The sequence below is a fragment of the Grampus griseus genome (assembly GCF_964374135.1).
Source record: "Grampus griseus genome assembly, chromosome: X".
NCBI classification, from domain to species: Eukaryota; Metazoa; Chordata; class Mammalia; order Artiodactyla; family Delphinidae; genus Grampus; species Grampus griseus.
In genome coordinates this window covers 96,365,046-96,389,763 of record NC_138999.1, presented here as the reverse complement: position 1 = coordinate 96,389,763, position 24,718 = coordinate 96,365,046, and the positions used below count along the sequence as shown (strand labels likewise).

The following is a 24,718-nucleotide window of genomic DNA, read 5'->3' as shown; positions in this document are numbered from 1 at the left end:
CTAGCTCACTACTCTTAAACGAGCTCTAACTACAGTGCCTGACACAGAGTAGGCACTCAGATGTTAATTGTTGTTGTTGTTACTATTTAACCTCTCTGAGCCTCAATTTTCTCATCTGTAAAATGGGTGTAAATACAGTACCAACCTCCTGGGCTTAGTCAATATATAGAAAATGCTTTTAAAAGTATCCAAAACAAAGGAAGTTCTGTATACATCTAATCTGTGACGGTTATGACTACTACTAATGCCTTGAGAGCACACAGAATGTGAGGTGAAAAGAGAAACGTGTGTGTGTGTTGGGGGTACTTTGGGGGAAAAGAGTTCTGTTTGGGTTATGCATTTGAAATGCCCACTGCGCAGTTGAACATTTAGGTCTGAAGTTTAGCAGGGAGGCAGAGAGGAAATTTTCTCACTTTAACGAATATAGTAAATGCCTGTAAAGCCCCTGGGGATGTGAAATGTTACATAACATACACGATTGTTCCTCCCCTTCAGAAGCTTACCGTTGTAAGAAGGCCAAGTCAAGGGTTCTAGGTATAAATGTAACATGAGGTAATCTCTAAGTGATACCACAAGGAAGAAGCAAGGTGGTCTGGGCTCAAGATGGAGGGATTGCCTCTGGCTGGGGCAATCAGGGAAGGCTTCCAAAAGGAAGTGATGTTCTCTGATTTAATAATTCTCTGTAGCCTTTCCTTATGACTCTAAGTGCCTGCTGATTTGTCCTGTAAATGCCCTGAGTGCCTACGTTGTGGTGCCTCATAACAAAGTCATGAGCTTTTCCTAACGCTAAATGGATCTGATTTGAATGACTAGACTTTATTCTGACTTTTCTTTTTATAAAATGGTGGTAACAGAAGATCAAAGGGGCATAGGTTTTTTTCTTTTTTTTTTCATGTCCTTACTTGGCAAAATAATCTGGATTTGGAGGGGAGTGGCCTTCACTGGTCTGTTGAGAGCCAGCCATCTGGGAACCTGACACCTTTACCATCTGTAGCGCTTGTGCAGGAGTCTGAACACAAACCTTATCGTCCCGTTACTTCTTTCACGTGAGTTTGGCTGGCCTCTCAGTGGGATCCTGCAGGCAGAATCACTGTCACTCTCTCCTGTTGGGACCCTCTCCCCTTGTGCGCCACACAGAACCGGGCACAGCACGTGTACAGAGCTACTTGTTAAAATGCCTGAACTGAATCACGTGGACCTTGCATCCCCTTGGCTATGAGCAAGTCAGATTCTGTTCTGCCTTGGGTTCAGCATGGGAATCAGGCACTAAAGTCAGGTGATTATTTAGACAGCTGGCAGGTAGGTCCCTTATAGCTAGATAACTGGCTGATATGAGGTACTCACTTTATTTTATTTTATTTTTTTTTGAGGTACTCACTTTAAACTGTTAAGGGTGGTTAGTAGTTTTACATATTACCACTTCTTACAAACATGAATATAACTTCAAGGCCTTAACCCAAAGCAACAAATGATGTGGGCATTTCAGTCACTGTGGCAAGGCCAATGGGGAAGCTACTGGAAAATTCAGCTTTCTGCAGGCCTCAGCTCATACCATCCAGAGATTGATAGAGTACAGTGTTTAAGAGCTTAGTCTATGGTCAGCCAAGCGAGGGCTCCCATCCTGGCTCCACTACTTACTAAGAATGTGAGCTTGGGCTCAGTCTCATCGTCTATAAAATGGGTATGACACTGATATCTGCCTTTAGGGTTGCTGTGAGATGATCTGTGTGAAAATCTGGTACAGTGTCTGGCACACTATAAGAGCTCATTGTATGGTAGTTAATCTATGTTAAGAATAGCTCCTAGTTGCAACTCCTAAGGGACTTGACTTACCTATCAGACTTCACCCCCTACATACACTGAGGGCAAAACTTCCCAAATTGTTCTACAGGTTCAAGGCAATTGCTATTAAAAACCCAGGTTCCTTTTTTGCATAAATTGACAAGAAGATCATAAAATTCACATGAAATGCAATGGAGGCAGAATAGCCAAAACAATTTTGAAAAAGAGCGAAGAATTTAGAAGATTCGTGCTTCTCAATTTCAAAAGTTACTACAGAGCTACTGTAATCAAGACAGCGGGGTACTGGCATAAGGATACATTTACTGATAAATGGAATAGAATTAAGAATCCAAAAATAAACCCTCATATTTATGGTTAGTTGATTTTCAACCAGGGTACCAAAATGATTTAATGGGGAAATAGTAGTCTTTTCAAAAAATGGTGCTGGGACTGATCTTGGGTGGCCTCGGCCTGTACTGGCTTGAAGCAGGGTTTCGATTCCCCAGCCAGAGATTGAAGTCAGGCCTCAGCAGTGAGAACACTGAATCCAATCATTAGACCATCAGGGACAGTAGCCAGTGACAAGGCCCTGGCCTGTCGGCTTTGCAGAAATGAATTTCCACAAAGAGACGGAAAGTGGTGAAACAAGTGTTTATTAGGAGGAAAAAGAGTACGTGTGAATAGACACACGGGCAGGCTCAGAGACAGAGTTACACCACGTGGTAGTTTGAATCACTTAAATGGGGCATTTCTTCCGGGTTTCCTGTGGCCAATCACCTCGCTTTGCCTGGCTCTGAGTCTGCATTTGGTCTATCTCAGGGTTCTCCCCTGTATGCGAGCACACCTCTTAACCAAGATGGATTCTAGCGAAGAGGTCTATGGGTAGGTTGACATCACTTACTATGGGGTGGCGCCTCCTCCCTTTTTGACCCCCCCAAGGAGCCTTTCTGCACTCGTGTAGTTGGGAAGGTCTCCTTGACCTCGAGAATGAGAAATATATGGTCTCTTTATCTGTTATCTGGGCAGGGCTTAGCTCCTCCTCGCTCCTGCTATTATCTTTGTCTTGGAGTATCTGTCCACGGGGGACGGACTCTAGCTGCTCAGCCTGGGGTCCATCTATCTCCTGCCTCAGGACAAAGTGAATATCCACAGGCAAATAAATGAAGTCGGACCCCTTCCTCATACAATATGCAAAACTTAATTTAAAATGGATTAAAGACCTAAGTATAAGAGGTAAAGCTATCAAACTCAGAGACAAACACATAGGTGTAAATCTTTGTGACCTTGGATTGAGCGATGTTTCTTATATATGGCTGCAACAGCACAAGCAACAAAAGAAAACATGAAATGGACTTCATCAAAACTAAAAACTGTTGCTCTAGGCTCTGTACAGTTCGGCCTTTATAGTGCGGTCAAGCATACAACACACGGGCACTGCTGTTTTTCCTGCAGTCCCTCTTTGTGAGGCATTCTCGAAATCCACTAGAGATCGATTAAATAGACTCAAATTGGAACTTCAATATGCGAGCAGGAATTAGGATTGTGCTTTCAAAGCTCACAGATGTGTCTGGATTAGATACTACGTGGTGGCTTGAGACAAGTTTGTTTTGTAATATTCTAATTGCAGTTTGTTCTGCCAGAGTCCATACCACCCTATACTACTCTTGTCAGATATAAAAATAGAAAATAAAAACCTGTTCAACTTTAAAGTTATTATGTTCAGCCAAATCGAAACTCAGAGCAGAGGCATTGAACGTAAAGGTTGGGTGGTCATATCCACTATTAAAAGAAGTTTCACATCCGCATTTTTGCTTTAGGAGAGAGGGATTTCTTGGGTCAGAGTTATTGGGGATACACAAGGAGAAGAAGTCCTAGGAGACCATAAAGACCGTGGCAAAGTGGTCCAAATATCTGGTTCTGGCAGCAGCTGGGGGACAATACTGTAGAACAGCAAACTACAAATTGCTGCCTGTTTTGTTAATAAAGTTTTATTGGCACACAACTACACCCATTCATTTACATACTATGTATCGCTGAGTTTGTGCTGAAACAGCTGAATTGAGTCTTTGCAAAAGGGATGATATGGTCTGCGAAGTCCCAAATACTTACTATCTGGCCCTTTACAGAAAAAGTTTGCTGACCCCTGCTGTGTAACACCAGTACTACAGTCTGGATATCTCCATTTAGATGTCCCACAGACAAATCTAACTCAGCAGGTATAAAAATGCATGCATCTCCGTAACTTGCTCCAGCTTCAGTGTTCCCACTCTCGATTAATGGCACTACTGTCCACCAATTCACCCAAAAGAGAAGCCTCCCTCCCTTTTACCCTCTCACCCTATATATTACTTCACTTCCCACCCATCACCACATCCTGCCAATTCTACCTCCTCACTATATTTTGAATCTGAGCACATCTCTTCATTTCCACTGCCATTACCTTAGTCTGAGTCACGATCATTTTGTACAACATTGACAACAGCTTTCTGACTGGTCTTCCTGCCCCTAGTTCTGCCCACCCTCTGCCCCCAATCCATTTTCTACTCAATAATCATAGGATCTTTCTAATGTCTAAATCTGATTCTGGCACACGCATAATGATACATGCAGCTAAGATTTAATGATCCCTTACTATTTGCGACACATAGTTCTAAGTGCTTCATGTATAGTAACTGATCTTAATCCTCACATGAATCCTATATGGCAGATGTTGTTATTAACTCCATTCTTTAGATGAAGACTTTGAAGAGCAGAGAGAACCAGTGCAATCTAGCTCGAGTGTCTATAGTCTTAACTACTCTACTATACTGCTCTACACACACACACACACACACACACACACACACACACACACACACACACGAACCTATCATTTATGGCTTCTCATTGCTCTTAAAATGAATCATACTATTTATAATGGCCAAAGACTATCATTTTTTTTGAGTTGTGTAGCCCTTTATTAGCGACTAAAACATAAGGCATCTGTTGTACAACACGGGTAGTAATTGACTATAACTGGAGATTTTTATATTCTAATACAGATCATTTATAAATGCAATTTCTTTATTAAAAAGCTTCCACCCTTTTTGTTTGTGTACAATTTGCAAAACTATTCTGAAAGCGGAGTATATGTGTACAAGTCTGCAAGGAGTGCAAATTCAGGATATGGTAAATGTTTCACAAGTTACTTTCCAAAAACTGACTGCCACAACTGTGCCAAAGACTATCATTTTGATCTCCTGTAGCCCCTGCCTACCTCTCCAGCCTCATCGCTTGCCATCCGCAGCCTTGCAGTTCAAGCAGCAGTCTCCCCAGACGGCTCTACCTCCCCATACCAGTAACGCTCTTTTTCACCTCCATGCCTTTAGTCATGTTATCCCCGCTACTCTGGCTGTTTTCTCTCTTCCCATGTCCTTCACTACACCTAGCCAGCTTCTACACATCCTTCAATGCTCCACTCAGGTCTTACCTGCTCCAGGAAGCCTTTGCAGAGCAGTCCGAATTTGCCCTTCCTTTGTGCTCCCATTACGCCTTGTGTTCCTATCCATTTCCATGCCCTCACTAGACTGTTTCATAACTGTCTTTTTATATATGTGTCTCCCTCACTAGACTGGGTGCTTCCAGTGCTTCTCCCGTTGCATCCAAATATTTTGCTTTACCCTCCTACTTTTCTATACTTTTTTTTCTAGGACCTTTTCGTCCCAGCCTTTGGCATAAGCTATAATGCCAAGAAGAGTAGAAAGGGACTGTATGGGATTTTGTCTTTTGTGTGTAAATGTGTGAAAAGGAGATGTGAGGACATAAGGGGGATGGTGAACATCTTTGGAGAAAATGAGATCACATGATAAAAAGACTTTAGAGCTTTTTTTTTTTGTCATCTAGTAATAGTAACCTGCTTTAGGGTAGGCTAGTCCCTAAAACGGATAATGGCTCAAACACAATAGAATTATCTCAGTCATGTAACTGTCCAAGACAGATATTCTTGGTCAACAAGATAGTTCTCCTCCACATAGTCACTGAAGGACACGGGCTGACAGAAGCCCCTAGGCCACCCTGAGCTACCACACCCCACTCAGCAAGAAGGGGGAGAGAACATGGAGGAGCACACATGGGGGACATATATAGTCCAGGCCTCGAGGTGCCACTCATCATTTCTCCTCACATTCCATTATTGAGAACTTGGTCATGTGGCCACACCTCACTGCAAGGGAGCCTGGGAGACGTAGTCCAGCCTGTGCTCAAGGAAGAAAGAATGGTTTTGGTGGGAAGCTAGTGACCTTCACAGATATACTGACAGTAAAATTGGGCTAGTTTACCTCGGGTGTTAGGTAAATGATGGAAGAATTTTATTTCCTTTGTACTAGTAAGCTGTATGGTGCAGTGCTGTTTAACCTTTCCCATGGGAAGCTGGAGTAATCAGATAGAGGCAATCTTTAAAATCATTGCTGACAGTTGAGCTCCCTATTGAGTTGCTTACCAGGAAGTAACAGCCGGAGGGTGACTTGCAATGCTGATGATCTCTTAACTATTAATCACTGACACTCTGTAGATTGCCTTTAAGTAAAATCCCAGCTGAGTTAGACACTGTCGTATAATATTGGCCCCCAAATAGCTTTGCCTCCTTTGCATGTCTAGACTAGGGAGCGTGTTAAATAAATGGCAAAGTAGCAACCTGATTCTTTGCTAGCCAACCAAGAGGTGCTCAGAACCAAAAGGGAAAAAAGAAAACGTCAAAAAGGGAACTCATTTCCATTCCAAACCACAGCCACAGGCATGAGCTTATTTGCTGCCAGTTCGTGTTTGCCCAGAGTACACATTTGTTGATGACCTCATGTAAGCTAGGGGAATGAGTAAAAGTGAATCCGTCTGAAATGAAACATCCCCATGATTCTCTGCTAAGAGGCATGTACATTCCCGGGAGAACTTTGTAAAACAGCTGCCCACGCTCTACTCCCCGGGGAGGCTCATTTAGTGGGCTGTGGTGTGACTTGGGAATTGGGATTTTTTTTCATGTTCCCTGGATGATTCTGACGCAGAGCCAGGTTCGGGGAAGCATCTCTCTAACACAATGGGAGGGGAACTAGGGGGCCACGCCAAAGCACAAACCAGAGTGATTGATTCTGTTTAATGTATGAAACAGATAATCAACCCTAAGGAAGATCCAGTCTCCTAGCTTGACATGCAGAGCTGTCTCTGAGGTTAGACCCACGCATGGGAGCCTGGAGATCAGGCCTCCTCTGGGGATTGGCCGTGCAGCTGGCTATAAACTAGGAGAGCTATTATGAATGTAGACTTCCACCTGGACACCCCAGATGCCTGACTTGTTCTCTTCTTTTCCCAGTTTGTGGCCCAGCCCAACTGCCAACAGTTGCTTGCCACTCTGTGGTACGATGGCTTCCCTGGATGGCGGCGGAAACACTGGGTAGTCAAGCTTCTGACGTGCATGACCATTGGGTTCCTGTTTCCCATGCTGTCTATTGCTTATCTGATCTCACCCAGGAGCAACCTTGGGCTGTTCATCAAGAAACCCTTTATCAAGTTTATCTGCCACACAGCCTCATATCTGACCTTCCTCTTCATGCTTCTCCTGGCTTCTCAGCACATCATCAGGACGGACCTCCATGTGCAGGGGCCTCCCCCGACTGTAGTGGAATGGATGATATTGCCTTGGGTTCTCGGTGAGTCAAAGAGACCAGGAGCTATGGCCAGACTGCCTGCTGGTCCTGTCTAAAGAAACTACTGGAATAGGCAGTTGGACTGGCCCTGAATTCGGGCACCTTCCCTCTGTGCAGTGGGGTTGTCCTTTGTTGGGAGTGTCAGAAATGTGGTTCCTTCCTCCCCAGGCCCTGGCCGCTCAGCACCACAGGGTTCACCGTGAGATTGACAGTGTACCCAAGGCTTGTTTCAGCTAACCTAACATCATCAAGGACAAGGAAGTTGTCTGTCAGTTGATTTAGAGGGAAAGCCAAGTGTTAAGTCAGGACAGGTTCAGGTAAGCTAGGCAGGGCAAGTGCTGGTCAGTCTATTCAATGCCTTCTTTCCCATAACTGGGGTTGGGGGGCAGGGGTGGCACTCGGATCTGCTGCTTTCTTGTGACTACTCCACATAATCCCACTACTTATTCAGGGTCCACATCCTATTTAGATACTGATTTCACAACCAGAGGGAAACCTTGGGAAATTCACACAAGTCATGGTTAAAGCAGCCTTACCAGAAGCCTCCAGGCATAATTCCATTGCATTGGACCCTCCAATGCATTTCCATCCTCCAAGTCCTTGCTGCTCGAACTGTGGTCCCCAAACCAGCAACGTCAGCATCATCTGGGAACCTGTGAGACAGAATCTCAAGTCTCACCCTGGGTCTGTGGAATCAGAATCTGCATGATCTCCGGTAGATTCCCGCGTATTTTAAAGTCTGAGACTCACTGCTTTAGACCACAGCCACACCTTTTACTGCTTTCCACATTCCAAGGCTAAAGAAACATCTATGCCATCAGGCAGAATTCCATGAAACCCACACGCAATGAGAGGAGAGAGGAGAAAAGAGGATTCTAAATTATTCTGGGCCCCATAGCCTAGCTCCAGTCCCAACATCCAGTACTTTGGACCATGGCCAGCTTTTGCTCACCTCAAAGCTCATTGAGAAGTTTTCCCTCTAGCACATAGTGGAAACTAAGGACTATGGGATAATATTGACCTAATTAATTCATTGATGAAATTACCCCTACTCTAAAATGGGAAGAGGGTAGAATCAGACGCCCTGAATTGCAACAACATTCCAGTAACTGTGGTAACGATGTAAAAGTGAGTAGTATCCAGAAAATTATAACATATAGACATCTTTAGGTAAAGCCTATCTTGGCGAGTTCAAGACAGGGAGGTGAGGTAGTAAAGAAAGAAGAAAGTTATTACTATCTCTAGGGGCTCCACTGACCCCCAATTCATTCATTGATTTCCTCTTTCTTCATTTGGGAGAATCCTGCTATGATGTCTAGTCTGACGCTGTGAAGAAATAAACCTTTTGCCTCCATTCTTCAGGTTTCATTTGGGGGGAGATTAAGGAAATGTGGGATGGTGGATTTACTGAATACATCCATGATTGGTGGAACCTGATGGATTTTGCAATGAACTCACTCTACCTGGCAACTATTTCCCTGAAGATCGTGGCCTATGTCAAGGTAACTTTGAATGTTCGCCATTTTTCTTAAACAATGATTTTGGTTACATTAAGCTTTAGCTGTGGGAGCATAAAAAGTTTAGGAGGAAAGTGCTGATGACAGTTCAGTCCGTGTGGAAAAGTACCATAAAACAGACATTCTTTCAGTGGTTTGTAAGCAGTGTCCACCTAACCAAAGAAAGTGGAGAATGGAGCAATTTGCAAATGAATTCTTAGCTTCTTCAACTCTGACAGTCACCCATCTCAATTAGCGTTTACGTCCTTTCTACAATGTCCTCGCCAAGAAGATGGCCCACTGATGCTTGCACAGGGCAGAGACTAGGAAATTCACTGAATTTCCAGAAGCCTCTCTCAATACTTGTCACTTCATTAAAAAGTGCTACTTTGTATTTTTCTAATATTATTCTCCCTGTGACACATCCATTAGTAATCCTTCCTCCCTATAGGGTCAAACGGAACGGGGCTGTTCCTTCTCCATAAAGGGCTTCCCATACGAAGTCATCTCTCCCTAACCCGCTGAGCTGTCTCTTCCCAGAGCTAAATATTCACACTTCCCTCAAGTGTGCTTCATTGGATAGGGAGCAGAACCCTAGAATCACATCACTTCCACCACCAGGATGATCATTCAAGCTGTTATGAATCCCGCCTTTCGAGTATCACCCAATCTATGTCTCTCTACGAATCTAGATCACACACACACACACACACACACCACCTTGATGTTGTCCCTGCACAATGTACAGCCTGAATTATCCTGAAAAACAGCTTCACGTCCAACACCTCATGCTGGGTAGTCACAGGCTCTGAGTTCGAGTTTGGTGCTCATTAGATAATGGAATGGCTGTGCTCCCTATACCCTGAATTGAACTGCTCCAGCGTGAGAAAGGCTGACAATCCCATCTCCAAGATTGTCTAGTCAGTCATGCTTTTTGGCACTAAATCCCACATGAAGGAGTTTTAGAATGGGAATATGGCTGTCCCCCAAATCGCCAACTTAGTTTATTTTTATATCCCTAATATGCATATTGCATAAATTTTAAGACCTTTGGAGTTAGTTACATGGAGCGTGAATATTGAATGCAGTCCTGAAACATTTTTGAAAGCCTAAGAGTATGCTTTCACTGGTGGTGATCGTTTAACACATACTTACAACTTCGTTACAAGAAAAAGCTGGTAAGGAAAATGTTTGAATCTATGGTTAATGTGCCTGGATGACTAAGTAACACTGTTTGCCTAAAAAAAAAAATTCTTCGTTTGGCAGTGGTATTTATATCCTGAAGGGACAATAAATTATCAATCTAGAAATTGGTGGGTTCTGCTTAAACAGGAAAGTTTAGAATAAATGATCAAAAGGATTAACCCTTGGGGATGTGAAAATGTGTCAACAGATGCCCAACGTTAGTTAATCACATAACCTGTCCAATTTCACTGGCAAGCCTTCCAAGGACCAGATACTTCCCCACCATAGACTGTAAGGATAAATCAGCTCCACTAAGCTGAGTAAATGCCCCTCAACTGACATTGAACGCAAAAAAAGACATTTGCCAAGAAGTTAGAGTCCTTCTCAAGAAAGGAGAATTTACCAAGCAAGACATTCCACGTGCAGATTGGATTTGCACTGAGAAACTATCAATGGGCAGTCTGGTCCACGCTTGCACAGAGGCACACCAGTCTGAAATGAACTTCTCCAAGTAGGCTGAGCCAACCTCTACGAGGTAAAGACACAGGGCTGGTCCCCAGGCCCTTTGAAAAATTTCAGGTCACTATTGTACTGAGGCAGTACAGAAGCACCATGGCATAAACTGGCCTTAAGAAAATCCTTCATTAGCGTGAAAAACTAGTCAACAGTATATATACTCCACCTCACATTATTTTGCTTTTGAGCTCACCCCCCTTTGAAAAGCGTAGAGGCCAATTTTCAAGCTGCATTCCATCCCAAAGAATATAAGAAAACTCACCTGCCTCCCAATGTCACTAACTCAAGAGTCAGGAAACGTAAATGTAGTCCCTGCTCTGATATTTAGGAGCTAGATTAGCTGGATTACCACAGGCCATCCTTCTACCTCTCTGAGCCTCAGACACTGCCTCTGAAAAATAAAACTGGACTAGATCAATGGATTTCAGGCTTTGAATTGTTTTCCATGGAACCACATCTTGAAATTAAAACTTATGCAGAACTTGAGTATATTAAGGAGCTCAAAGGAATGAATTTGAATCGAGGAATGAATCTTCCAGGCCTCCTCTTTGGTTTCCACAGTAGCCACCAGGTGCTTCCACTGAACCCTCAGGCTTGAAGGAACGCAATTTGAAAACCATTTGCGTTTGATCAGGGGTCAGCAAACTATGATCTGCAGGCCAAACTGGGGCCACTGCCTCATCTGTTTATGTATTGCCTGTTAGTTCTAGAAGGAAAGAGTTGAGTAGTTGTCACAGGGACCATATAGTCCACAAAGCCAAAAATATGTACTATCTGGCCCTTGTCAGAAAAAGTCTGCTGACCTCTACGTAGGCTAAACGAGCTCCAAGTTTATTCCCTGCTATCATATTCTATAATATCTTTCTCCAAAAATATACATGCAAAGAATAGATTTGCCACGAGAATCACCTTTCACACTTTTGACTGTCCTGCAAATCCAAACTCACCAGCCCATGGGCAGAAGACTTCCCTGTGGTTACAGGTGTGCCTGTGGAGAGAGAAAACCCTAAATTGAGTTATGCATGTTCCAGTTGAGAGTACCTAGTTTTAAAATATAGGTCTGTTTTGTTATCAGCAAAGAATCTGCATCTTTCACATAGACCACCAAACCTGTAAAGGCCTATCTAACGTATGTGCTGTGATATCAACTATCATATATGTAATATTTAACGGAAATAGTGCTAGACTGAGTGTGCAGAGACCCGAGTTTTGGTCCTGGCTCTGCCACCAACTTGCTGTGTGACCTTAAGCAACTCACTCTGCCTCTCTGGATTTCAGCTCCTCCACTTGTAAAACAGGCATAACAATGTCCACCCCTCACAACGATGCAGCAAATGTTTTCTTTAGAAAGAAAAACAGAGAGATACAAGATTTGGCCAAGAGTGTGTAAGACCAATTGGCCACCCCAAGTCTATTTGAAACAGAAGCAAGTTTTCTCCAAACTCCTCTGACAGTGAAGAATATTGGATACACACAATGATTTTAACAACACCAGTTTCCTCAGTTGTTGGAAGCGAAGCACATTTTAGAAATGCTAACAATATAATTTGGCCCTCGATGCAACATTTTCTCAGGAAAGTTGTTTACATTTAGTCCTGAGAAATTGTGATATTTAGATGAGTGCTCAAGGCAATATGCTTCTGATTGAATTCCAGGCAAAATCTACTTCTGTCTTGGGGAAGGTAAAAAGCAATTTCTTATATTTCCATAACACCTCCCCTTATGGAGTACACAGACGTTCACATATGGATACATAATCACAGACATGTGCAGTGGGTAGGAGTAGATATTATCCTCATTCTCTGGTGAAATTGAGAGAGAGAGAGGCAGTTTTAAGCGACAAAGCCCAAATTGGAGCTCAGACCTCACGTCGAAGCCATCTTTCCACGAGGCGACCTCTAATATTCCAGGAGCTGAAAGCTCAGGCAAGACTGAAAAATGGGCAGCCAACCCCAGAAATCCGGGCTCTTCCCCTTCTTCAACCCCTGGTTCTTCATTTGTGCTAGAGGGACATTGCAATTTGTCAGACTGTCAAAGGAACAATAAAATACATCCATACACCACTGTGCGGACAGTACTAAATTTACTACCTGGAAGGTTGACGTGCCATTTGTAATAGTATGGGAGAAAAGCGTATTGGCAGAAAACTCTGAGTAATGACCCTCTAAGGATGCTCTATCAGCCCCAAACTGCAGTCAGCAGGGAAGTCAACATGAACACTGCACACGGAGGAGACTGAACCTGTCGCTTGTCCTTCAGTAACTACAAGTCGTCTGCAGTGCTCAGAACAAAATGGGGGATTGGGTAGGAAAGTTGATTTGAAATCTCATTAGGAAGCAGAGCGATTTGGGCATACCTGTGGCTCTGTTCCAGGGACACTTCTCAACAATCTGGTCAACTCACACTTCAAAAATGTCTGTTGATAAACTACAGGTGGTTACTCCAGATAATTGCTCTGAAATTCATTTTTCTACATCTATGTGCTGGGTATATATTTCGATGAGGGTGGGAGGACGAGTGTTATTCGCATCATGTATTGATTGGGTGGGAAAAAAAGACAAATAGTGCCAATCACGGGGGGAGCTGTTGTATAAATGAATGCTTGATGCTTACTTTCGTGGCTTTATTTGGGTGCAGAAGGGAGAAAAGAGGGGAAAGTTTTCTAAATGCTCGCTGTACCTCTCATCTTGTGCACTTGTTGTTTCTTCCAGTATAATGGTTCTCGTCCAAGGGAAGAATGGGAAATGTGGCACCCAACTCTGATTGCAGAAGCTCTCTTTGCGATATCCAACATTTTAAGTTCGTTGCGTCTCATATCCCTCTTCACAGCCAACTCCCACTTAGGGCCTCTGCAGATCTCTTTGGGGCGCATGTTGCTTGATATCCTCAAATTCCTCTTTATCTACTGCCTGGTACTGCTGGCTTTTGCCAATGGATTGAACCAGCTTTACTTTTATTATGAGACCAGAGCAATCGATGAGCCCAACAACTGCAAGGGGATCCGATGCGAGAAACAGAACAATGCCTTCTCCACGTAAGACTCCCAGCTTTCCTCTTCTGCCTTTTGTCTGCTTTCTCCTTCTTTGCCCTATTTTCCGTCCACAGCTTCATCACTGCCCCTTGACAGTGCATGCAGAGCTCACTTATGGATCAACCCGAAGGGTCTGAAGTGAAGGAAGGTTCTTCCCTCCCTGCAGGGGACCAGGACGGGAAGTAGAGTTAGGTGAGGGAGGAAAGAGACAAACACACAGGGGCTCCCAGGAACTCATCTAAAGGGTTAGTTCTGAACTATTTTGGTCACATCCCATGTTTTTAAAGGAATTCATGGGAAGGGGTAAATAATTCCTCTCTCTAAAAAGCATCACTAACCAAGGAAATGAAGCGGCAAGGCTATACCTCCCAACAAGTGATTGCCAAAGCGAATGTAACTGTTCTGAATCAAGAACAAAGAAAAAGGGAGAGCGCAAAATTACCTGAATGCACCTTGTGATATTGTGATTAATAATAAGAAATATGTATTTGCTCTTTGTCTCCATTTCTGGCACAGAGCTCCGAAAAGCCTTGGAATTTCCTAAGCGATGAGAACAACAAAGGTCTCTTTGGCTGTGTTAACAAAGTGACTTTTGGACCTCACCTAAGGATGGGGGCCGGTTACCCCCATGTGATTAGAGGGTTGGAACATTCAGTCTCACCCCTGCACCTTCAAGGGAGGGGAGAGGGACTGGAAATTGAGTTCAGTTACCAATGGCCAATGATTTAATCAACCGTGACTATGTAATGAACCCTCCATAAAAACCCAAAAGGACAGGGTTCAGAGAGCTTCCAAGTTGGTGAGCACGTGGAGATTTGGGGAGAGTGGGTGATCAGAGAGGGCAGGGAAGCTCTGCAACCCCGCCCATACCTTGCCGTATGCCTGTTCTATCTGGCTGTTTCTGAGTTGTATCCTTTTATAATAAACCAGTAATCTAGTCATTTCAATGTTTCTCTGAGTTTTGTGAGGTACTCAAAGCCAAGGAGAGGGCTGTGGGAAGCTCTGATCTATAGCCAGCTGGTCAGAAGCACAGGGGACAACCTGGACTTGTAATTAGCATCTGGGAATGGGGGAAAGGGGAGCGGTCTTGTGGGACTGAGCTCTGAATCCATGGAATCTGACGTTATCTCCCAGTGGTGTCAGAATTGAGTTGACTTGTAGGACACCCAACTGGTGTCAGAGAATTGGTGATATGGGGGGAAAATATCTCCCCATACCCAAAGGCTGGAATTGAGTTAAGACCGCTTAGATGGTGTCAGAGCAATGGGATTTGCTAGAACAGCCCTGGCTCACGGACACATGTGGTTTGGGAAGAGAAAAATAAATAAGAGGGCAGGGGGATGACGAATCTTTGATTCCTAGATGCAAAAGAGACAGGCTAAAAGTAAGATGAGAGTCAGCTCAACTTCTGGGGTTAAATTAAGGTTTCAGGTGGGCCAAAAGGCACCAAGCAGTGACTGGAAATGTCTCCTTTTCCCACTTGGGACACAGGAGACAGCTCATGACTCTCTGTCCATGAGTCCACTGCCTCTGGACCTATGGAACCCCTGTGCCTTTTCTTTGTAAACCCAACACCTACTTCTCTAGGACCTTTAAGCTTCCAGAATGGCTTTTATTTTCTCACAAGTCACTGTTAGGGGAAGCAGACAAGAGAAAGAAAATAAGCACATGTCAGGAAAAGTGTTGGGTTCCGGGAGCAGTCCTGAGCTTACCCCGGACTCAGTGTCCTACACCTTATCCATCTCTAGCCCCTGTTCTGGAGAGAGCCAGTCATCTGGTAATCACAGCAATTACCCCAAGGTCGTGAGAGATTCTTAGTCATTAAATTGAGATACAATTTTCCCCCTTAACTCTATAAACTAGGGCAGATCAATGGACTCAGACATTCTCGAAATGTGTTAAGTAACAAAGGCCAGGGGGAAAAAAAGGGTTTCTGCCTGACCCCAAGTTGCACCAATAGAGAGGGGAAAAAGCAAGGCAATGAGCCTACCCTTATTATTTGCCTCTAGCGGCATTTCCTAAAATAGATGACAGATAACCACAGTTCACAGGGATATGAATAGACATGAAAACAAGATCTCTGATCAAGTGAGTTTTGGAAATGCTGGGACAAATTTAAGAAGGTTTCTCTACTGCAGGGCTTCTCAGAGATTTTCCATTGTGAATCTACAGTAAAGGGAGAGGTTTTCCCAAATGTATTGACCAAGATGCTCTTCCCGTGAATAAAGTTTGGAAAATGTTGCCTCGCCGCGTTGCCCATTTTATAGCACCCACCCCCTCCACTAGGCAACACTCCCTCCCTCTCCTCCCAGAACTCAGGGCAAAATCTTGGATGGGGAAACCAGACTTATGTGAAAGGGGGAAAGAGGCCAAAATGGGACGACAAAGAGATAGTGCCGTTTTGGTGAAGCCAACCAGGAGTGGACAAAGGCAACTGGTCACCTCGCTAATGCCTCTTGACTAGGAACTGCTTCCTCTCCGGCATTAGTCTAGAGACAGAACTCACATCAACCTGTTTTCAATACAAAGAGCAATTTTGTAGTGGCTTGAGCACCAGGAGACCGTATCTGTTCCCATCAAAGCATTCAACAGAATCGCACACCTGAATGCAAGGCGCCTTCCGGGAGGCCAGGTCCCTGCCAATTACCCTCTCACATGAACTCTGCTGAGGAAGTTTATGAAATGCCTCCTTGTAAGTCTGTAGTGATTATTAACACCCCTGTTGCCAACTGACATTGGTTCTCATCACTTGCCCAGCAGGGACAATTGACAAGAATGGGCACCTGCAGTACATGAAGTTATCTCTTGGGGTGTCAGGTATAAAGAAGCATTGTCATGCTGGGGGCAGATCAGCAGTAATGTTACCTTAACTTCCCTTCTAGGTGTTGATTTCTTTTTTCCTCCACAGAAGTCTGACTCAGATTTATGTTTTCCTTTAAATGCCTCAACTCAGGCATTTATAATACCTGCTAAAATACATGCTACTTAGAGCGTCAGAAAGACTCTGTTTTTAGAGAAGGGGAAAAGGGAGCTTGTTAACAGATCTGACGTAAACTATGGCATCTGCTTGCTGTCACCCTTTTCCTTCTGATTCTCCAGAGATGTCATTGCTATTCTCCTGCTTAAAAAAGAAAAATTTTTCTGGGCACACAATTCAGGGGGACCTTGTTATCCTTGCTGACAAGCACATGACAGTACTGTGGGTGGTTTGAGTTCAGTATTCAATACTGGCCTTCATCCACTGTTGAGAGCAATGGGGAAGGCATCCTTCGGCGGGCACGGGGCTTGGGAAGAAACAGGGCGGAAGTGGCAAAAAGCTAACTTGGTGGTGCTGTTTCTCCTTCTGAGGTCCTGACCCTCAACTCCAGATGCCTCCTGAACACACCTGGCTGTGCCGCAGGCCTCTCAAACACAACATCCACAACTAAATTCCTTATCTCTATAGCCCCACCCCAAACCCACTTCCGTCTTAATTCCTCATCTCATTCAATGACACCAGGCAGACTCCTAGGAGTCATCTGGGACTCTCCCCCTCTCCCCCACTCCCCCAAGCAACACATCCTGTCTCACACTCACTTCCTAAATATCTCTTAAACCCATCCTCTGTACACACACACACACACACACCCCACTGTCTTGATTCAGGCCTAAACCATCTCTCCCCAAAACTGCTGGGTCTTAAGTGGTCTTAAGTGGTCTCCCTGCCTCCAGTCTTGTTGCCCCCGCAAACGATTTGCCACCCACCACACAGAAGTTTCTAAATACTAGTCTTACCTTGTCGCCCCCTGGTCTCATGCCTGCCTGGTATCTGTATATTCTCCAGCAGAAAATTCTCCTCTTTCCTATAGCTCACAGGGCCTGGGAATCTGGAGCCCGCCTCTCACGCCTGTCACTCCTCTCCTCCATAGTCAATGTCTTGCTCTTCCCAACTTCAGGAGAGCATCTCGGCCCTACAGGCCCTTGTATACGACACGCCACTCCCTCTTCCTGGAATGCCCAACCCCACCTGGCCAGCCTGGACCACTCTCATGCATCCTTCAAGCATCTGCCAAAGCCTCACCTGCTGTTTTAAGGTTTTTCTTACCCACTCCGACCCCACTCTCAGATACAGTCTCCTTGTGTGTCTCCCATGGCATTCTAAGTCCATCTCCATTATAATAGATAACGTATAATAATAGAGGTACTAGTAATAATAATAATGTAATAGATAACATATTTTAGTCATTTGTTGTCTCTTACCCACCAGACTGAGACCCCCATTTTAGAGGCCTTGCTCCTACCATAGACATAAAGGGGTTCAACATGCCCATTGAACAACTGAATGAAAGGATGAATTCTAGTAGCAATCCTATCTTTAGTTCTAGAAGATTCACTTCTGCTTCTGCCCCCTCACATAGCTAAAGTATCTAGCCAGCTCTGTCACTCTACTGATCCACTTGCTGTCAGAGAAAACCCTTGGCCTTTCTCCTACCTCCCTCATCCTGTACGTGGGCACTTGGCCAGAGAACAAAGGTCTACATTGATCCCTACTAAACTTCATCGTGTTAGTTCCAGCCCCTTGCTCCAAGCTGTTGAAATCTTGCTGAATCTTGATTCTGTCGTCCACTCTATCAGCTGTCTCTCCCAGTCTTGTATCGTCTGAAGATCTAAAAAGCTTGCCACCTATTCTCATCCAAAGCATTGATAAAACTGTCATTCAGGCTTGGTATTCGCTGGGTGGAATATTGGGTGGCTATTAAAATTACATTTATGAAATGTGTGATTTTTAACACATTTTTGACCGGAGATGTATTACGACCCCAGGTGTTAGTTTCTGCAAAAATGCCCCGGTCAATAATGGGTTCAAAACACAAAAATTGTACACACTATGATTGCAACTAACATAACTGCAACTAGATACGCAAATGAGTGACCATCTACAAAGGCAATAAAGAAACGTGAAACAACAAGGTTGGATTTAGGTGGGAGGTTAATAAAAGTCATAAAAATAGCATATTTGCTGAGTGCTAGGTCCAGGCACTATTAAAAAAATAAGCCTGACATGAATTAACTCATTTAATTCTCACAATCATGCTCTGAGGTAGGCACTATTATTATTGCCCATTTTACAGATTGAGAAATTAGGGTACAAAGCAGTTAAGCAGACTGCTCCCAGTCACAAAGGTGATAGTGACAGAGTCAGGATTTCAATCCAGGCATACAAGTTCCAGTCTGTGCTTGTATCCAGGGTGCAAGTGTGAGACTGATTTTGTAAAGGTATGCAAAATTAGTTGTGTGAAGTTGCAATAATCGTGAATATACGTAAAGCTGAAGAGGACAGAGCCATGACCTAGCAGATCACTTGGGACCTCCTTGTAAACCATCACCATTCATTTGTGGCTATTCCTACTTAACCAATGGTGATTTCTCTACCCAACATTCAGCCCATATTTTCCCATCTTATTTATATGGATACAAACTCAGTCCCCATCAAAGGCTCTTCTTTTTGTTCTGACCAGGTTTTAAAGGTCCTTATTGAGTATCTCAGCTTTTTCTCCTAATTTCAGCTCATAGCCTTCCTGCTGTTGTTATCACGGGAAGGGTGCCACTCATTCATACTTTCCTTACTTATGTGCTTCTATAATCTTTTATAGATTTATTCAACATTTACTCAGCAACTCCTATGTGCCAGGCAATGAGGATACTGAGTAAATGGCATCCTTATCCTCAAGAAGTTCATAGTCTAATGGAGAACACAAGTGAACAATTAGAATAGCCACATTTTTAATGCTTACTATATGCCAAGCACTGTGCCGAGTGTGTTACATGCAGTACTTTATGTGATTAAAAAAAAAAAAAAAGGTGGTTAAGTGTTTGGACTCCAGAGTCAGAAGAGCTGGGTATAAATCCTACCTCTGCCATTTTCTGCCTGTGTGACCACTCTGTGCCTCAGTTTCTCATCTGAAAAAAAAAAAGAATAGTAGCTACTTCATAGGGTTATTTTGAGAATCAAATATTACAATGTGTGCCTGGCACATAGTAAGAGCACAATAAATGATAACAGTTAGTATTTATCCTACAAATGACCATTTTAGAGATGAGGAACTTGAAGTTTAAAGAGGCTGTGCCACTTTCCCAAAGTCATATGGTTAATAAGTAAAGGTGTCTAAAGTTTGCTCTTAGCCACTCGCCTCTCTTGCCTCTACAGCATGACATGTGCCTTTATGGACTAAGGCTGGGCTGCCATGGGAGAATAAAAGAGGATCATCTAACCCCACCTTGTAGGAAAGGAGTCAGGGGAAACTTCTAGAGGAGGTGGGGCTTCAGCTGAGCCTGGCAGGTCAAACAAGAGTTGGGCAGAGAAGGAGACAGGACGGAAGTAGAGACTAGAGGTTGGGAGTAGGGTGGGAGCACTCCAACCAGAGTTAGAAGCTTGTCAAAGGCAGGATGAAATGAGAAATTGCAGGTCTGGGGAACTGCAAAATGGGTAGGGATAACCAAAGAGATGACCATGCCTTTGCTCCATGTGTGTTATCAGCACAACTTGTGAAAGGATGATAGCACTGCTTTCTCCCAAGGAGCCTTTCTCTTCTGGTACATCCTCCAGTTCTTCACTGGTCAGAATGAAGTCCAGAGGGGTAAATCTTCTCCATACTCCTGCTACCTTTTTTTCTTTTTTTTTTTTTTTAATATTTATTTGTTTATTTTAGTTTTGGCTGCATTGGGTCTTCATTGCTGCGTGCTGGCTTTCTCTAGTTGCGGTGAGCGGGGTCTACTCTTCGTTGTGGTGCGCGGGCTTCTCATTGCAGTGGCTTCTCTTGTTGCAGAGCACGGGCTCTAGGCATGCTGGCTTCAGTAGTTGTGGCTCGTGGGCTCTAGAGCGCAGGCTCAGTAGTTGTGGCGCATGGGCTTATTTGCTTTGCGGCTTGTGGGATCTTCCCGGACCAGGGCTCGAACCCGTGTCCCCTGCATTGGCAGGCGGATTCTTAACCACTGCACCACCAGGGAAGTCCCTCCTGCTACCTTTTGAAAGATTAAGTCCTCATCTCAAAGACAAGACTTTCTGCAAGGGACATGAGAACTACAGTTCCCATCTCTATTCTACTGAGCAGCTCTTAGCTTTGTGATCTATTTATGGATGGCTCCCAACATGCACAAATCCCCCTTAACCAGATGGTATGGATTTGTCTTCCCAACAGTTAATATCAAGTCTTCTTGAATCTTTGTATCTTCACTTTGTGCCCCTTGTTGAGCTAGCAAGTTCCATGTTTGCTGACTCTCTGCTAAATAAAAATGGACTGATTGTTTTCTCTCAGGTCATCTCCTTTAAAATCAAAATAATATTCCTTTGGCATTAGGGTCTGCATTTAGGTCAACAAGTCTTTCTATCCCTGTGATAATTGTATTATGGACCCGACCACCAAGTACCCCTAGGTAATGGCCCTTTCCCTGTGAATTCAACTGAGTCTAGAAGCCTAGAAGACAGAGCTTCCTATAGATGTTTCATCAGACGTGCTTATCTACCCCAAATGTCAGTCACTCATTTTATCCGGTCATGCCTTTCAATAAACCAGATTCTCCTAATGGCCAGACTATGTTGTAACATTTTGTGCCTCATGTCAAGGGCATTCTCACTATCAACCGCCAAAACTGAGGAACAATCTTTACCCCTTTTCTTATCTCTTGTACAGTTATACCTGTAGGGTCTCCCTAACTAGAATATCACCACAGTTTAGGGCAGATTTTAAATGCCCGGACTTTCACTTTTAGGAATCTTTGTATCAGTCATTGGAATGGCTAGCATTAAACTCTACACTCAAGCGTTAACCACTGCAATCTTCATTGTTACGGGGCTGGGGGTGAAGGAATGTAACTTCATCCATTCTGGAGAAGCAACTGATGAAGTAAGACCCTGCCAACATATTGATGACATACTTGCCCTGGCTTGTGGCCTTGTTGTCTGTCATGCAGTCAAGAAACACCTAATGAATGCTTTCTATATTCAGGGCCACTCAACTTCCAGCGACTCTGGTTCTTCAGTGTCATTCCTACTTGCTGCATCTGCTTTCTGTTTTTCTGAACGACATATTCCCTGGCTTTTGTTTATCCAGCTGCTGGGCTAGCTTCTTGTGCCGTTGCCGGCCTCCTGCCTGCCCTGACATCAAACGGACACGGCCAGGTCCTAGATAGGCCTTCCTAACAGAACCAGACTCTTGAACCCTATATCTGCCCCATTTTTGAAACTCTGCCTGTATCTGGGATGCATTGTATTGCCTGGCCCTGACTTGTAGAATCTCCTGGAAATTCAGATCCTGTGATAGGTCTGACTTGCCATATTCTGGTTCTTGTTCCCTGGCCCTTGAAGTCCAGACTCTCATCTTACTGTTGATTCTCAAATGTTTCACCATCTGGCGCTTACTTTCATCAAACAAAAAACAGATTTCTTCCTTCTTGGCTAGCTCTCAAGTAATGTGATACTGAAAAGACAGTGGAAGCTATCCACAATGATTAGAGAAGAGCCATTTAACAGGTTGAAAAGGGCCATGTGCACGTTGCCCAGGCAGCCCCGAAGGAGGCCCCCTGAGAATTAGGCCACTGCAGAGCACAACCTTCATCAAAATGAACTAACACTCACTGTGCAGCCTACTGAATGTGCAATTGTCAATGGGTTTGGAATCTTCTAGACCTTAATCCAGTGATAACTGTAATAGTAATATGTCTTCATTCATTTATTCAATGAATATTATTGAGTGCCTATTACGTGCCAGGTACATAGTAGCTGTATGTCTGTCTCTTTCCTCATAGAGCTTACATTCTAGTGGGGATGAACAGAAAATCAACATTTAAACAAAAATTTACTAAATAATATAATTTTAGAGTTTTAAGTGCTACCAAAAAACTGAAACAAGACAACAGGATAGAGAATAACCAGTGAAGCCACTTTAGGTAGAGTGACCCTGGGGACCCTGTCTGAGGGAGTGACATTTGAACTGAGACCTTAATGATGATAAGGAGACAGCCATGCAGAGATCAGGGGTAAGACCACTCCCAGACAGAGGAAATCTTTAAAACACTGTCCATACATACCCCTGAAATGAACCCAAGAACCAATCCCTCAGCCTCTCAAACTATATTGGGCTATAAAAACAACACATTTTGAGCAATTGAAAAGTTACATCTATTCTTTTTTTTTTTTTTTTTTTGGTACACGGGCCTCTCACTTTTGTGGCCTCTCCCGTTGCGCAGCACAGGCTCCGGACACACAGGCCCAGCGGCCATGGCTCACGGGCCCAGCCGCTCCGCGGCACGCGGGATCTTCCCGGACCGGGGTATGAACCCGCGTCCCCTGCATCGGCAGGCAGACTCCCAACCACTGCGCCACCAGGGAAGCCCCCTACATCTATTCTTAAAGTAGCATTTCTTAACTTCTATGCCTCTTCCGTGTGCTTGGGAAAAGGTTCGTTTGTGCCACCCAGGAGCTGGCTGCACTGTATTGCTGTATGCACAGATTTCTGAATATGATGCAAAAGAAACCCTGGACCCCCAAAATATATCATTGCAAAAGTTATATATTTGGATGTGGAGACTCTGAGAGGAAACCATAATTTGTGAAGCCACCTAATGTAGAATAATGCAGTGGTTTGGGGAGGTCAGAAGAACCTGGATTTGAATTCCGGCTCAGCACATATAAATCATATAAATGGGTGACCTTGGGCAAGTTATTCAATCTCTGAACCTCTGTTTCCACAGCAGTAACAATAAAGTTTTTATAAGGATCATAATGTTAATGTATGTAAAGTGCCTAGTATGCTTATATAGTAAGTCCTCAATAATTGTTAGTTAATATATCATTAAAAATAATTCATATAAATGTTCATTCAAGAATCCTTAAGCTCCTCCACTGAGCTTAGCTCCATTCTGGGCCCTGTGGGAACCACAAAAGAAGTATCAGAAATGGTTTAAGTTGCTCATGTTCACTCAGCTGGCAAGTGTCAGAGCTGAGTTTTTAACCTAGGGCAATCTAATCCAAGCACCATATTCTTAGCCACTGCACTTACTGCCTCTATGTAATTAGAAAGGTGGTAAAACACATGGTCTGAAGATGAAGGAGAAAGTTTGGTGTAGGAAGTAGCCCTTGAAATAAATCTTGGAAAATTATAGGCTCTGCATAGATTGAGAAGAGGAAGATGGTATTCCAGGTGGAAAGGCAAAGCATAAGACATAGAAGTGGGAACAAACAAACTGACCTGGCTGGTTCGTGTTGGGGAAGAGACCAAAATACGTGAGATCATGAGTCTACCTGTTGGGATGCAAATCAGGCAGCCTCCTTATTAATTAAGCAAATCACCTCATGTTTTTGCTCTTTTCTTGCTCCTCCTAGAGAATTAACTAACCTATTCTTTGATCTCTTTTAGGCTCTTTGAAACCCTTCAGTCACTCTTCTGGTCTGTATTCGGCCTTTTGAATCTCTATGTTACCAATGTAAAAGCCAGACACGAGTTCACAGAGTTTGTGGGAGCGACCATGTTTGGGACGTACAATGTCATCTCCCTGGTAGTGCTGCTGAACATGCTGATCGCCATGATGAACAACTCCTACCAGCTTATTGCCGTGAGTAGCTTTGCTCTATAAGGGCGGTTACCTTGGTTTCAGGAGTGGTGACAGTGGCCTGGAGCCCATTGGAAACCCAATGATATAGTCTGTCTGCCTTAGTTATTTTACATTAGCTTTTCCAGCTATTAGATTGAATTATCTTTCCAAGGTAACTCAGTTTGGACTCAGTCCATTGGACCGCAGTAGTCTAGAAGATGTTCTAGTTAATAAGACTTTTTGGTTACCTGTTAAAATTATGTTTAAATCTCTGAATCCATTTTCTTGCCTTAGTAAGGAGAGCTCAGGAGGTATGAGCAGTTTGGCTACAACATATCCCCTCACTAATCTCCAGGGTTGATTGAGCTGATCCAGTTCTCTAGGTGGGAGGGCTTTATCTCCATCTTCACTGCAGACATCTCCCTCCCAAAACTGAGCAGTCCATTGCCAAGGACAACCTTCTC

At 43.9% G+C, this 24,718-nt stretch overlaps 1 protein-coding gene across 1 annotated transcript in view; it reads left to right on the top strand.

The window, feature by feature from the left end:
• Positions 1–24,718, top strand: part of TRPC5 (transient receptor potential cation channel subfamily C member 5) — a gene marked incomplete at both ends in the record, with an annotated part of 132,928 nt that overhangs the window by 70,764 nt on the left and 37,446 nt on the right. The window contains 4 exons of the mRNA XM_082681725.1: positions 7,124–7,460; positions 8,820–8,959; positions 13,366–13,688; positions 24,080–24,275. Coding sequence (XP_082537851.1) covers positions 7,124–7,460; positions 8,820–8,959; positions 13,366–13,688; positions 24,080–24,275 — 996 coding nt within the window. The remainder of the gene's footprint in view (positions 1–7,123; positions 7,461–8,819; positions 8,960–13,365; positions 13,689–24,079; positions 24,276–24,718) is intronic.